The sequence below is a fragment of the Zootermopsis nevadensis genome, unplaced genomic scaffold (genome assembly GCF_977971745.1).
Source record: "Zootermopsis nevadensis isolate Lab colony 2312 unplaced genomic scaffold, Znev_1.0 Znev_ptg000043l, whole genome shotgun sequence".
Taxonomy (NCBI): Eukaryota; Metazoa; Arthropoda; class Insecta; order Blattodea; family Termopsidae; genus Zootermopsis; species Zootermopsis nevadensis.
Window position 1 is genome coordinate 96,764 of NW_028259175.1, and position 15,805 is coordinate 112,568.

At 37.5% G+C, this 15,805-nt stretch overlaps 1 protein-coding gene across 12 annotated transcripts; it reads left to right on the forward strand.

Moving 5' to 3' along the window:
* The first annotated feature begins 240 nt into the window (after window positions 1-240).
* On the forward strand, window positions 241-15,096 carry LOC147871708 (fatty acid synthase-like). Of its 12 annotated transcripts, none has more exons than XM_087360341.1 (10): window positions 258-426; window positions 574-1,278; window positions 1,576-1,692; window positions 4,044-4,272; window positions 6,927-7,173; window positions 7,268-7,379; window positions 8,735-9,028; window positions 10,710-11,006; window positions 11,728-11,918; window positions 14,665-15,096. In XM_087360341.1, exons 7-10 carry the CDS (start codon window positions 9,014-9,016, stop codon window positions 14,732-14,734), a joined length of 573 nt encoding a protein of 190 aa, XP_087216467.1. In that variant the 5' UTR covers window positions 258-426; window positions 574-1,278; window positions 1,576-1,692; window positions 4,044-4,272; window positions 6,927-7,173; window positions 7,268-7,379; window positions 8,735-9,013; the 3' UTR covers window positions 14,735-15,096. The 12 variants fall into 12 exon arrangements, with proteins under 12 accessions (XP_087216468.1, XP_087216474.1, XP_087216467.1 ...); XM_087360337.1 differs by having other exon boundaries at window positions 574-1,015; window positions 1,154-1,278; window positions 6,927-7,379; XM_087360338.1 differs by having other exon boundaries at window positions 574-799; window positions 1,154-1,278; window positions 6,927-7,379.
* The last annotated feature ends 709 nt before the right edge of the window (window positions 15,097-15,805 follow it).

Below are 15,805 nucleotides of genomic sequence, written 5' to 3' on the forward strand. Positions count from 1 at the left end.
TACCATTAGGCTTTAAAGGGTTAAAAATAGCTATTTATAATGCAACATAAACATGCCTTCTTAATAGTAGAATTTAAATATTTACTTCCAAATAATTGGCAGTGACAACTTCTGAAGCGAATTGGAGATGGCTTTGTTCTGAGTTGCAGCGCCTTGTAGTCTGCTAGAAATTTACCAACACAGCTATAAATCCCCCGAAGACCGTCATCTTCGTACTTCCCGCCGTCAGAACCTCATTTCTTTAGCTGTTTTTCAGACGTTGGCGTCCCTGCGTGCGAGAAGATGGCGCAGTTCCTCTGCTGGTATTGTTTACTTCGGACGGCGTGATGGTAGGATGCATGCCCGGTCGAGTGCAGCTTTACTCTTATATTGCCAGGGCTTGTAATTTTATTTGAACTGATGTTTGTCATCTTTCTCCTGTGTGAAGTACGTAAAGTAGGAAATATTTTGGTTGCACGAAAGGCCGGATTAGTTGCCAGTAGGTTATTAATGTGGTGTAGAGTGCCTTCGTAGTAAGAATTAATACTGGTCTCTCAATGCTGATGTTTATTTCTGTACATGGTTTTGTTTCAGGCAGGCGTGAATGCAAGCATATGGGATACTATAGACGTTACGCATTTACGAGTCCATCATTACTACAGAGGTAGCAAGACTTTGCACCGGGAGCTGACATGATCATTGTGCATGATGGACACAATTCATCAGGCGATGCGGTTGGGATGATCCACAGACACGTGTTGGCAGCCTCTTTTTTTGTGACTTGCATGTGGAAATTCAGTAGCTGTTGATTTAAATTTGTGTAAGAGCTTATCACAGTGAAGAAGCTAGAAGTAAGCAGCTAGGGTTACAGGTTGTAATGTTGGTTATGTGGCCACCGCAACACAGTTGCACACTTTTGATTCCTAGTGACCAAATATGGGGTGTTCGTAGCATGCCTCACAATGCCACAAGGAAGACCTCAGGCCCTCGTGTGATCTCCTTGCTTTCGGAGGAGGTGTACGGTTATAGATTCAGTGTGAGTGCCTTGTCTGTCTGAAAGAGGAGTTTGAGATCAGGGGATGTGCTGAGTAGCAACTTTCATGTGAACTGTAGCTGTAGTGTGTGTGGACTGGTATCTACGAAGACACGGCAGACCAATTTGTCTGAATATCAGTGTTTCAGAAGATCAGTTGTGTGCGTGATGGGGAAGCAGCTTATTTGGAGTTGGAGATGTGAAGAACCAGACAGAACGAAGCACCTGGAGCGTTTGTGACTTGGATAAGGAAGTGCAGTATTCAGGTATGTTAGAGAGTAGAGTTTATTTACATTCCATAGATCCTTATTACGACTAAACCAAAGGATGGAGAACAAGTCCTTTCATACAATAAACGTAAACTTCTGTATCTTATGGTCAGCTGCAAAAATGATGCTGCAATATCCAAAGGGTTGTGGTTGTGGCTGTGGAATCTGTGTCTTCTATTTGCTCGTTGTTCCAGATATGTGTACTTCCAGTCACATCTAATCATTATTTCCACTCTACTGAGATATGTTCTTCCGCTGCTCTTTATGCATGTCCGTACTGTGATTCTGTTACAGCCGAGTGCCAAATCTGGCGAACGATCTGTGATTATCAGCTTAGAGGATGGATCAGCGAAATATTTATCTGGATATATCATTAATGGAATAAATCTCTTTCCTGCCACTGGCTACCTTGTGAGTTGTAATGTAATTAATTTTATTAACCTTTGAGATAAGATAATTTAAATTCCCTCTTGCAACCTCATGGTTAGATTAAATTTGCTCCTTATTTGTCTTTTAAATTCACTGTATAACAGAAGTTGATCCATGTTGTTTTAATAGAGGGCTCGGAACCAAAATTACAAATATGACCAGAAGGGATACTCAACGTAGAAAACGAATAGAAATAATAAACGTGTTTTGAAATGATTTTTGTACTTGCACAGTAAGAAAGAGGAGTTTGGCTGATCTGACTTACTTTTGAATCTAATATAAATGCAGGTTTTTTATTATGTAAAATGTTCTTATCACATTATTCTAGTAATCAGTGTTCATTTACAATTTTGTGTAGAAATATAATGAAAGATTCTTAGGGCTACGAGCCACATCAGGTGGCTGAATGGTGAATGAACCATATCCTCTGCCAACGTTTTGAGAGCCATCTCTGCTCTCATCTTCAGGGCAGCTGCGTAACAAACTGGTCCTCTGTAGCGTGCTTGCCGATGATTGTTTTTATTTGATAGCTTTCATCACTGTAGTTACGTAAGGATGGTAATTTCACAAACATTAATCCAGTATCAGCTTATATTGTCGAATATTTTCTGATCTTTAGGTACGACTTTTTAGAAAACTAAACTTGGTTTTTACTTTTACGCGATGAGAAATGTAATTGTGTCATGCTTCTGTTCTCTTGTAATCAGGGTCGTTGTCTTAAAAGTAATAGTTCTGGAGCAGTTTGAATTTTTAAATTTAGAATTTAATGGTTAGCCACTGAAAAAATGCACATTCTTAAAAAAGGTTCTTTTCCTTATTGAGCCACCTTACACAGCCGGTAGCCCAAGAAGGATTTATTGTAGTTAAGCTTCGGATACTTCTACAATTTTACATTATCTTCATGTTAATCTGTTTGATATACAGATACGATATATTGTTGGCAGCATTGATCAGTGAGAGAAATATATTTTTCAGTAAGGCATAAATTATTCTCTGTTATATATAATTATATATGTTATCAAAAGTGCGACAAGTAAATGTTATAAATCTTAATAAGATCTGTATTTTGTCACGCAATAATCGTGACAGCTCAGTTTCAGAAACCATATTAAATTCAGTTTTAGGCTCTGTAGATAATAGAGGTTATGTTGTACCTTTTCAAACAAAAGTTATTACCTAGAAAACTTGTGTGTTCACCTCCGATGCTGATTTCTGTTGAAAAATTATTGATTTGTTCATAGATTATACATGATATGAGACCTGTTCATCGTACGCTCATGTATACAGTTCTTCCAAAGATAGGTTAAAACTTGTTTATCATTCTCGTTATATCTTGCACAGGAACTAGTGTGGGAATCAGTTAGTCTGATGTCTGGGAAAATTCACACCAATGTACCTGTTGTATTTGAGGATGTTTAGTTCCACAGGACTACAGAATAATGACACAGTTTATCATTCGTAGTCTATATGTGTGTCTTAAGTGGTACGTGCTTATGTTTCCTATCCTTTCAACGATATGTCCCTCTCCTGCAATCGTATTTTGAAGCGCGTTAAACTCCAGAAAGTAAACGATCTGCGTGCAAGGGAAGTATTTCCAATCTCGTGGTACAAGTGGCAGAGGAGTGATTAGACTACATGCATAGCTAAAGTGTTATGTTGGTAGAGAACCTTCATGTGACTGCAGTCGAACACCTTTTAAAATGGGGGTTTAATAGTGGGGGCTTTTCTGAAAAGAAAATAATCATCGAAAGAGGACGACAGGCATGCAAGTTGCCAGAACTTTGACAGACCAAATCGTGTGTGAAGAAATTTTATTTGGAACAGTATTTGAAAACAGAGTGGCCATCCGGTTGCCGTAACATAGGAAAATTGTTTTGTTGGTCGTGCCTATTGTTTCTGAATGGAAAACAAATGGAACAAGACTGGATTCGGTGATACCAACGACATTCATAAAGCACTGAAACGACATGAGAACTCTCAAACCCCCATTGTTTCAACAGTGCAAATTGTGATGTTTGACAAGTCTCGAATTGACTGTCAACTTGCCAATCAGAAGAAAGCTCTGCTTCCCTTACTGAAAATAACACTGCACGCCACTGCTGGAAATGTTGGATTTATGCTAATAAATAATGTGTTTTAAAATCTTAATAATGCTTTTGTTTGCAGTGCTGACTATATTTAATAAGGAAAACAAAGAAACAAAACACTAGACACTTAATTTCATCAAGGTAACTGCTTGTGGACATTTAAAATTAGTACACTTCGGTACTCTCTTTATCTTTAAAGGGTTAACCTACAGCCCATAACATTAATATTCAGTTGTTTTGTTATAGGAAGCATTCAGTTTACGGTCATGGTTTAGCAAGCAAGTGGGAGGTTTGAGGTAACGGCAAGTGGTTTGGTGCGAGTACCTGCAAACATGTCCTATGAAACGGTGTTGCTGGAGCCCTCGATCCCACACATTAATGATGAGTTGCTTGAACTTTCATCACAGGACATATATAAAGAGTTACGACTACGTGGCTGTGACTACCAAGGACTCTTTCGGGGCTGACAACCATGGTAGGTAGCGCTACAATCTAAAGGAGTAGTTTTAATGTACCTTATAGGCTGTAATATGTGATGGTGTTTATTAGTAGACATTGTTTTTGCAAATGAGCTAACTGTTGTGACCCTATGTAATGGATATATAATGTACAATTTTGTTTTAATTTTACAAAAAAATATTATGGGTCTCAGATATTTATTACATCGTTCAATGTTGTTTTCATCTGAATCTACATTCCACATTTGCTAGTTATGCAGCTTCTGAAATCATATGAGTTTTTTCTTTATATTTCATGTATTCCATTTAATGTTTTCAGCCCACATAAAACAATATCCTTTCTTACAGTTCTTGTGTTTTGCATGTAGAAAGAAGTCAGATTTTAAGTCAGGGTTGATATAGCTCAATGGTTTCAAAATTGGTATAAACCTCATTGTCTTTGGTGTACATGTGTAGTCCAGTTAATTAGACAAGTACGTGGCCTCGTCCTATGAACTGCATATCTCATGTGTCAATAAACATTCAGATAAAATGTTTGGTTCGCAGTGTGTTACTAAGGAACAAATTCTCAACGAACATTTCTTTGGAAGCAGAAAAAAAATATCTTGACATGCACAACTTTCACTTCTCCAGTATTTCGGTAGATTTCCATCAGTGGCTGTGACGTTTAATTTCTGGGTTGTACTTAGAACTCAGAGAGTTTTATCATGACATTATGAGACTTGAAACATTTCTGTCATTTAGAGCTATAAAGATGGATGGAGCAAATTTTCTTTGTTTCATTTTTTGATGATCTATAAACAAATTTTCAACTTTGAAGGTGGTTCTTACCCTTTCGACGTAATCAGTCGGATCCTCTGAAATGTATGGTTAGTGTCTACCGGATTACATCGTGATATATCCCAAAAGATGTCCCTCTTAATTCTCATCACTATGCAAAGCTCAAATCTCACCTATTTTCAGTTGATTTTATGTTTAATTTGCTGACTAAAGTTTCGTCTTTGGCATGTTCAAATATTTTGTCACTCATTCATATGTCAGATGAAACCAATACTTTTTCTTCTTTCTCTTCTCTCCCTGGATTACAAAGGCATCTGTTTATGCACATCACTTATCGTAAGTCACGTGTTCTCTTCCTTCTTTGCTTGTATTTTGATATCACCTCTTAACTACAGACTAGTTTCAGCATGACTTCATCTTGTATACATTTATCAAAGTTCAACCCAAAAATGTGTAAATTCTTTCTTATAAAATCAGATGAATGTGCAAATAGGATGTAATGATGGCCAAGTCATGATTCTAGGTCTTGAAAGTTGATAGCTGCTAAACTGGTAAAGAAATTCCTCGCTTTTGTGGAATATGAATATTTGTTGTCGTGTTCTGTCCTGAATTAGTTGAGCCCTATTTTAAAAAGGTTCATTTTAATATAAACCTCCCTCCATTACTAATGTAACCCACACAGAATTCTCTTCAGGTTTAATGACCATGTATGTACGTGTCTATTCTACCTCATCATCCTTTATTTAATCAGTCTAATAATATTTAATAAAGTGTACAAATTATGAAGCTCATCATGTATTTTTCTTAGATCCAAATATATTCTTAATTCTTTGTTCGAAGATATCCTCAATCTTAATTTTTCCCTTAGAGTGAGAGAGAAAGTTTTGCACTCTTAATTTACTTTTTTTAATAAATAATGGACAGATTATATTTTAAAGATCATTTAATCATCAGGTATTTTAATGACCCCATTTTTAAATTTAACAGTGGCACATTAGTTAATTATTGTGGGTAATACGCTTCCGAAATTTGACTTCACTTTGGGTAACACTAATTATAATTCACCTTCAGATTGGTTAATAATTATTAACCAATTTGGTTAGCGCATGGCCCATAAGTACTGTATGGAGGTTTTCCTATGTTCCAATTTATTTGCAGTATTTAAAATAATGAAGACTGAGACACATGAACGTAGTTAGAACTCTCGTTTTACCGGGTATTGACTGAAACTGACCAGTGAGACGACGCCACATTTCTGAGACGTAATTAAACACTGAATTTCTGTCTTATTTCACTTTTTGATTTAGTATAGAAGTAAAGCTTATGAATTTGGAATATTACTTGGAATGTTGAGTAACAATGCTTACTGGCTAGGAGTGAGTGGTGTTGGGACAACGAACATCTTCCGGCTGTCATCGTGTGATGACTGCCACACGTAGCTTGTTTTTTGACTCTCGTAAATGACATATAATTCCGTTAAATGTAGTATGACGTTATCGAGGGCCAATCAGTAATGTTAACTGCGAGTAATGACTTATAAGCTGCCAATCACAGACATGCTAAAGGAGTTTCTTTAACAACAAGGAAGAATTGTAAAATTTCTAAGTCAGTTGAAGGTGATGAGTTAATGACAGGAAAAATGAGTCTTTGACCATTTGAAGTTCTAAATTGAACTAGAGCAAACATTTAATCAGCTCTCAATTCTCCATACTGGTTTGAACTTTGCCACATTTACAGAGAATTTAATGGCTTTACATCATGAAACTCTTATAGACTGCAAATTAGAATATGCCCTTATCCAAACTCCAGTGGGCCTCGTGGTATGAGATGAGTAGAAGTCTCCCTAATATACGGTACTGTCTAATGTAGATGATTTCTTGTTCTCCCTTAGGTCAAACGGGAAAGATTTCGTGGAAAGACGACTGGGTAGCATTCCTGGACAACTGCAGATGAAAATACTTGAGGAAGAATCGCGACGTCTCCTCGTTCCAACCTATATCCAGAAGATCACAATAGACGAAGCTGATGTCCGTGAACTGAACACCAAGAGCCATGATGTTGGCGAGTTGGTCCGTTTCAGTTTGAACGAGACTTCATCTGTACGCGTGCATGTGTGTACTGATGGGACGAGATTGCTTGTGAGTTCTTAGCATGGAGTGGAGAACTGCATGCACACCTCCACAATATTTCTGTTCCTTTCAAAAACATTGCCTTGTACGTGGCTGTCTTCAGGGTTGTAGCACCACGTAGTCTGGAAGAAATTTACCAACATTATAGAGGTTCTTGCTGCCTTCATCATCAGAGCACTTATCATCCTGATGGGCAGTGGACAATCAACTGACAGGTATGTGCATTTCTCTGTGTGTGTGTGTATCTCATTACCAAAACGTCCTCTTTCATTCCTAATATAAACTTCGTTCTACAACTTGGTTTCAGAACATTTTCATGCCACACATAGGGCATTCTCCTTTTTTCATGTTTTACCTTTCAGACCCTTTGATCTCCATATACATTAATGTAAGCGTGTACAGCTTTTCCTAAGGTTTAGTCGCATATAATAGTATAATTCCGTCTGTACTCAGTTTTCGTTAGTTCGTAAAAGTGAATTGTACTCTTCCAATTCACACTGTTAAAAATATTTTGCACTTCTGTATCATTGTTTCTGTCTTTACGACTTTCATTACGCTTGTCTCATTCCTTGCGTTTTCGAATTCAAATATACTTCACGCCAGTGCTATCTAACTCAGGCTTTAATAGTGCAGACCATTTTATATTATTTTTATTATCACATACTTGAGAATTATAATAAATGTTTACATTCTCATCATCTCAGAGCATTGCAGTTCTTATTCGCTATAGGACAAGATGATCAAAAAATCAAAATGAAATGTGGGACAGGAAACATAAGAAATCCACAGAAGACAGCAGAATTATTCTATTTGTATATTATCTGAAGCATTCATGGTGACTAAGTGTAATGAATTCTTCTTGGGCTACCAGACGTGTCAGGTTGTTGAGGACGAGGATGAAGACGGTTTTAAAAATGCTAGTTTTTTCTCCATTTAACCACCTGACATGGCTGGTAGCCCAAGAAGAATTCATTATATTCAATTCCTACTTCACAGAAATAGCCATAAATTTTTGAACCAAAATTTTGTTAAATTCTCAAGTTGCATGTTACCACAGTTGTAATAAAACCATGGTTGTATTCCAAGTAACTGAGTTTAAAGTTGAAAAAGGTAACAAAAAGCGTAAGGGCAAATGTTCAGAAGGTGTTGATGGTGTACCAGACTATGTAGTTGATTGATGTATAATCATATCAAAAAACCATTAGCACATATTTACAATGTTTAATTACAATCAGATATGCTTTCAGACAAATTAAAATCGGTGAAAGTACATTTTCAAACTACAAAGGTGGGTTATATGAATAATCTACAACTGTTGAGTGTTATCTATTGGTCTGGCTACTTTTCTAAAGCCATTCTGTAACTTTGATAATATATCTCCAGCCATATTTTTATTCATTTACCCAAAATACTAGAATACATTTTCCCTGTAATTGAAAGCAATGCAGTTCCTCTAAAATTGTTTGTATCATCCACACTCCCTTCTCTTCATTAATTTCTGTGCCTATTACATACCAATTCACTTGTACTAGAGAGTTTAAGTAAATATTTTTACTGTTTCTTGTGACAGTGCTGTCAGTACATGTGTATAAGGAGTTGGATATCATCCAGTCAGCAGGCGTGGAAGTACGAGGACTCCAAACTAATGCCATAACTCAATACAAGTGCCCGACCAAGCCTGTGCTCGAGAAATACGTGTTCACACCTAATGTAGAACCTGCACACTGCACTGAGGGTTTGCACACACATAGCTCTGGAGAACACGAGTGTCACCCATGTGAAGGTGGTGGAGCTGCACAGTCAAGGCACCACACTTCTGTCACCAGCTGTGAATCTCATCATTGCGGACATGCCACTTATAAAAGCAAGTGTAACAATGTGTGACACAGAGTTACTTAATTTATAGTCAGCATTATTTATTATTTTTATTTCACTTGAGGTTGATTGGTCCATGTCTTGATAGGAGGAAACAAAGTGGGATTTCAGCTTTTCCTTTCTATTGTCTCACCTCCTGACATTTTTATGTTGTCTGTACCATTTCTGTAATTATCTCTCTTGTCTTCTTTACTAGTAACTTTGCATGCTGAACTCCTACCACATCATCCTCACAGCTGCAGTATCGTTCTCGTACCAGAATTTCCACATCTGTCTGTGAAACACAACAATTCTTCTTCTTAGATATAGCAATATAGGTTCACTTGGGTGGCCTCTGTACTACCACTGACCACCCTGTGCAGTACCATGGCCTATTAGAATACATGACTAATCCTCTATCTTAACACTGGCACCACTTTGAGGCGTGAGGTGGGCAAGCAGGATTTGAACCCTACTGCCTGCTGCTATGCTCTGTCTTGGTGGTATACTGCCACTATCCCTGTTTTCCATTGGGAGCAGAACCCCTTTCTGAATGTTTTTACTCCTGGTATCTAACCCTTTCCACAGTCTCTTTGTATGTACAGGTAAGGTTAGTTAGGTAGATCAAAGAATACATCCAGTTCACTATATATGATATATATCATTAATGATGCATTCTCCGTCCATCTTAAAGTCTGTTCACTCCTTAGATGTTCCTGTACCTAACAGCTCTTGATTTCCCAATAACATGGCTGGCTCATTTACTTACAGATCCAAGGATTCCTATGGTGGTTACCAGACCAGTCCATATCCTGGCTGGTTGGAACATTAGTATGTGGCATTCCATAGCTTATGGCTCCTTCCCTTTTGGCCTGATCTATCCATCAGCAAGTTTTCCCTCCTGGCTCATGCCTTCTTGACTGTGCTTTTGTGTCATCAAGAGGACTGTTCTGCAGTTTGATGGTGTCAGCTAGTTTCTGTTATCATTTGGCTGTCTGACTCTCCATATGACCTAGTTTCTGGGCCACTTCATGAGATTATGAGATTTATCTTCTGAGCTATATATAATTCTGCATACCTCTGTGTTTTCTTCTTCTGGGTTTCTTAATATTGAAACCAAACCGAGTTTGTTATGGTTTTACACCAGCTCTCCTACTTATAATCTCTACTAGTTCATAGTCTGTGTTTCCATCGTTGTTCATTATTAATATGTCTAATTAGCTTAAGCTTCAAGAAGTAATGTTTGCACTTGATGGAGTCATGGGAAGGCACAGAATTTGTGCCAAGAAAATAACTTGAGTGTTAGAGTAACCAATTTGGAAAAGAGTAAGCAGAAGATATTCATGTTCACTGCCAAAAGCACCAAATTTTTATAACTGAAAGCAAAATGTGCATGTAACCAAATTAACTTTTATTGTGTGAGAATATGGGATTTAAGCCTGTGTACTATGGGGCTGTCTGCTGGTTAATAGTTTTTGTAGTATGTTACTGTGGCCCTTGGCAAACTGTTCCACACTTGAGCCATAATGCATGGCTAATGAAGGTTAAAGATTTGTGAATAGCATTAAGATGCTTCTAGGCTCTTGTTGAAATGTTTTACTAATATTGTTTAAGCTTATGTTTAAAAAAACACAAAAAGGCAAAGAGAACGACAATAATTGAACATGTTTTTTGGTTGTTGTATATTGCAGGCAAATATAACAGTCCTGTCGAATGGTTGTAACCTGTCACACAGAAACTTAAACGAGACAGGGATAATGGTTGAGGAACACAAATTAGAAAATGAGCGCAACTGTACCCTGGTTATTGCTTCAAACATCCTGCTGTATAGAGAATTTCTGCAGACTGCTTTAAGTGCTCTGGCTGATGGGGCGTGCATCCTGACTCGTGAGAAACCTGAAACAAACAGTCTGTTCATCTATGGCTTTAGGCTTGAAATTGTGTTTGAGAAAACCCTAAAGGATGAAAAGTTACTTTTGCTCAGGAAGGTAAGGCAGAACGTTTATAATGTTGATCACAAAAGCCTATGACATTTCCTTTTACTGAGCCGCATGAATCCAATCCCCATCCATCCACTCTGTTTTTATCTCTTTTAATATTATCCTTCCATCTATGTATCAATCTTCAGAGTGGCCTCCTACCTTCAGGTTTTCATGCCTAAGATTTGAATGTTTATCATCTATCTCATGCATGCTACATGCCCCACTCATCTCATTCTCAAGCATGTGCTCACCATAATAATACTTTCTTGACAGTACAGATGTGCTTTAATAATGTTAATAATGAAATATTTCTTTCTTTAGATTATTGTTTCCATGTTTGCTAAAAGTAACATCATCCATTTGTGATATAGCTTCTTAGTCAGTACAGCATAGTGTAAAATATAATAACTGATTAAAAGTAAAACTCCAATAAAAGACATAAGTATGGATGTGAGTGAAATTACTGAAAAGGCATTCTGAGATTTTCAGTTTGTATAAATAAGGATAATGTCTTTACAGTAAATTTTACAAGTTATGTAATTCCATTTCATAATATAAGAGGAAATCTACCGCCTCGGGTTGACAAGAGCAAAATGATTAATAAAAAGTAATCCCAGTTAAGCCAGAGGTGGCAGTATGATCATCAGCTCATCAAGAAACTTTGGGTAAACGAAATGATTTTTTTGTTATAATATTTGGTAGAAAGTGTATGTGGAATCTGTTTCAGGGATTGATGGTGGAAAATCCAGTTGTGATCTACATTGCAGCCCAGAACTATGATTGGCTGCCACAAATGCAGACTGTCATCCAAAGCAACACTAAGCATCGCATTATCCTTGTAGCTCAGGATACACCACTCAATGGCATTTTGGGTCTCATGAACTGTATCCGCAAGGAGCCAGAGACCAACTTTGTAAGGTTAGAGACTCCTACTTGAACCTTTTTACTGCCAGTGAAGAAAGTACCACATGTTAACAAGTTTTCACCTGATTTCTAAGATTTGAACATTTGTGTAATATTTAATCTCTTTGACTTATAAATATTATTTTATGTTTTAAAATAAAATTTCCATCTGAGATGGTGATTTATTTAATTTATTGTTCTTACTTATTTATAAATTCTTGGAACATATGCCAGTTTCACTATTACAATAAAGTCCACAATCAGAATTTTTGTTGAAATAAAACCTGTCTTAAATTTGCATAATTGTTCATGTTTAGATAAAATGTTATAATGTACATTTTTGTCTTGAAGATTAGCTGATTTGAGTTGGTTCACTCTTTTCTTATTCATTTTCAAATATTGCATGTTTGATTGTTTGTCATGTTAAGGGTATAGAGCTATGACTCTGTTCTTGCTGTAGAACCTAAAGTGTGGATTTTCCATTCATAACTTTTCTGTAGATGAATGTAACTTAGTTTTGTCTGAATCAAAAAGAGAGAATTTTTAATATGTGCTGATTTTTGTCGTTCCCCAGTTGCATAAGAGCTTACTTGCTTTTCTGGGAGTGATAGCTGATTTTCTGGCATGAAATTAAAACAAGAGACTTTGTGAATTGGCACTGAAATTATGTAATGAATTTAAAGTTATAATTGGTTAGTTTAATTTTGTTTAATTCTTTAGATAGGTCAAAATAAATGTTTGTTTGGAAGTGAGTTTAGTGGTTACATACTATGTGGTCCAGCTTTTACAGCATTGTGGTTGAGAGGATGACCTGTAGATTAGCATCCTGAATCAGTAATTGTAAGGATCACAAATGGAAACAGGCACTTCATTGTTATTCATTTAAACTTATCCAGATAAAAAAATTTAATCAGTCAGACCACATGGGAGATGGAAGCTTAGTTGAAATGATAATATTAAAGTTCATCTTATTGGAATAGGATAGGAAGCTGTGAACTGTATTCTTGTGGCTCACAATAAGGACCAGTTGGCAACAAACCTTTGGTTTCCTTGAAAGGCGGGACTTACTTTACTAGCTGAGTGACCATCAGCTTGGAAGAAAGACTCTGTTTCATGGAGTTTCAAAAGGTTGAATTAAATACATGTGCCTTTTGTGTGAAGACAATGAACATTAATGTTTATTAAACTTATTGAGTAACATTATGATGATAATAAGGAGCCTTAGAATAATTCATATTAGATTCATCAGTTCGAATGACTGCATTATTCATGTCTCAATAAAAGGATATAATTTAAATATATAAGTGAACAAGCAGAAGGTCTACGCCCTCCTGCAAATTTAGTTGTGAGAAATTATCGAGCAGGGAATATCCGTATTAGGTGTTGAGTGCTGCAAGTGCCATAATGAAGTCTGACGAAGGGAAGTTCGTGTTCGTAAGTACGGTTACCAGTGGGCTTAGTCAGTCGGTGTGCTAAAGAGAGTCGTGCAGTACAATCCCGTGGCGACATATAGAATAATCGTTTAAGAATGCTTCGCGCTAAGTTCATTGTGCAGTATTTTACGAAATCCTACCTGTTTTCATAAATGATGGAAGATTTTTAGGTTATGGAAATGTTTGGTAGTTGGTTTTCTATATGTGATGTTGGTTGGCCTGATTAATTGACGCAGCCCGCGTTTCATCTTATTAGTTTCTGCAAATTTCCAAGAATTGAATAAACAGGGAAGATGTCGCTGCTGAATCCGCGTGAGGTGTTGAGTGTCTACATGCCAACATGAAGTCTGACGAGTGGAAGTTCGTGTCCGAGACTACGGTTAGCAGTGGACGCTTTCACTCGGTGTCTTGTGTTATAGATAGTCGTGTAGGTATTAAAGATTTGTGTCTGGTTTTGATCTAAGCAGGGTGTGAAACGTCGCTGGGTTCAGTAACAATTCGGGTGACCGAGAGGCAATGTGTGCCAGAATGTAGGCGATCTAGTTACGAAATGTGTGTTATTTGTTTCATAGTGCTTCGTGCTAAGTTGATTGAGCTGTATTTTACGATCCTAGGTGTTGTTCCGTGTGGTTGGTTTCATAAATGATTTTAGGTTATGATTATGTTTGGTAGTTGGTTTCTTATAGGTGACGGTAGGCGTGTTTCGCCTTCATTTGTTTGTAGTTCCTGTCATTTTTAAGGGCTAAGATGTAACTAATGGCGGTTACGGAAGTACTTTCCAGCAACCCCGTTTCTGCTTATGATTTTACAATTTGTGGAGTGGTATTTCAGGCAGCATTTCGTTCGGCAGTGCAGTGGAGTGTGCTAGGTAGGACATCTACTTCAGCCCTTTTGTCGTTAGATGGCAGAGGAGTTCGTCAGGGTGGGCATATAACGATCATCGAATATCGCTAGTTCAGCGGTGGCGGGATGTGTTCGCTGTTTTTTTCGACGTTGCCGTCCCTGCGTATGAGGAGAATGGCGAATTCTGAGGTCGGCGTGATCGTGGGCTGCATTACGAGTCTAGTGCAGATTCACTGTCATATATTTATATATATATATATATATATATATATTGCCATGGCGTGGAAGTTAATTTGATTTTATTAGAATTGATGTGTGTCATCTTTGTGTGAAGGACGTAAAGTGAGAAATATTTTGGTTGCATGGAAGGTCGGTTTAGTTGGCCAGTTGATCATTAATGTGGTGTAGAGTGCCTTCGTAGTAAGAATTAATACTGGTCTCTCAATGCGGATGTTTATTTCGGTACATGGTTTTGTTTCAGGTAGGCGTGCCTGCAAGCATATGGGATACTATAGACGTTACGCATTTACGAGTCCATCATTACTACAGAGGTAGCAAGACTTTGCACCGGGAGCTGACATGATCATTGTGCATGATGGACACAATTCATCAGGCGATGCGGTTGGGATGATCCACAGACACGTGTTGGCAGCCTCAGTTTTAGTGACTTGCTTGTGGAAATTCAGTAGCTGTTTATTTAAGTTTGTGTAAGAGCCTATCGCAGTGGACAAGGTAGAAGTAATCAGCTAGGGTTACAGGTTGTAATGTTGGTTATGTGGCCACCACACCACGGTCGCACACTTTAGATTCCTAGTGACCAAGTATCACGAGTTAGTAGCATGCCTCACAATGCCACAAGGAAGACCTCAGGCCCTCGTGTGATCTCCTTGCTTTCGGAGGAGGTGTACGGTTATAGATTCAGTGTGAGTGCCTTGTCTGTCTGAAAGAGGAGTTTGAGATCAGGGGATGTGCTTAGTGGCAACTTTCTCGTGAACTGTATCTGTAGTGTGTGGAGTAATATTACCAAGAGATGGCAGACAAAGTTATCTGAATGTCAGTGTTTCAGAAGATCAGTTGTGTGCGTGATGGGGAAGCAGCTTATTTGGAGTTGGAGATGTGAAGAACCAGACAGAATGAGGCACCTGGAGTGTTTGTGACTTGGATAGGAAAGTGCAGTATTCAGGTATGTTAGAGCGTAGAGTTTATTTACATTCCATAGATCCTTCTTAGGACTCAATCAAAGGATGGAGAACAAGTCATTTTCTGCAATATACATAAACCTCAGGACTTCATTCAATATACATAAACTTCTGTATTTTCGACACAATAACAAGTACGTGTTTCACATATCAATGTACATATACTGAGAATTTTAAATAAAAATACAAAAGTGACTTTACATATAGATTATAGATATACATAAAGCTTACGGATTTTCAGCAGAGATGAAAGCGTCTACAGAATAGTAAGAGTGAGTGAAGAGGTAACCTTTCAATGCAGGCTTGAATACCTTTATATCATAATTTAGATTTTTAATTGTTGGTGGAAGATTATTAAACAACTTGATACCTGTATAGTACACCCCTTTCTGATATTTAGTAAAGTTAGCATTTGGCACACATAGGT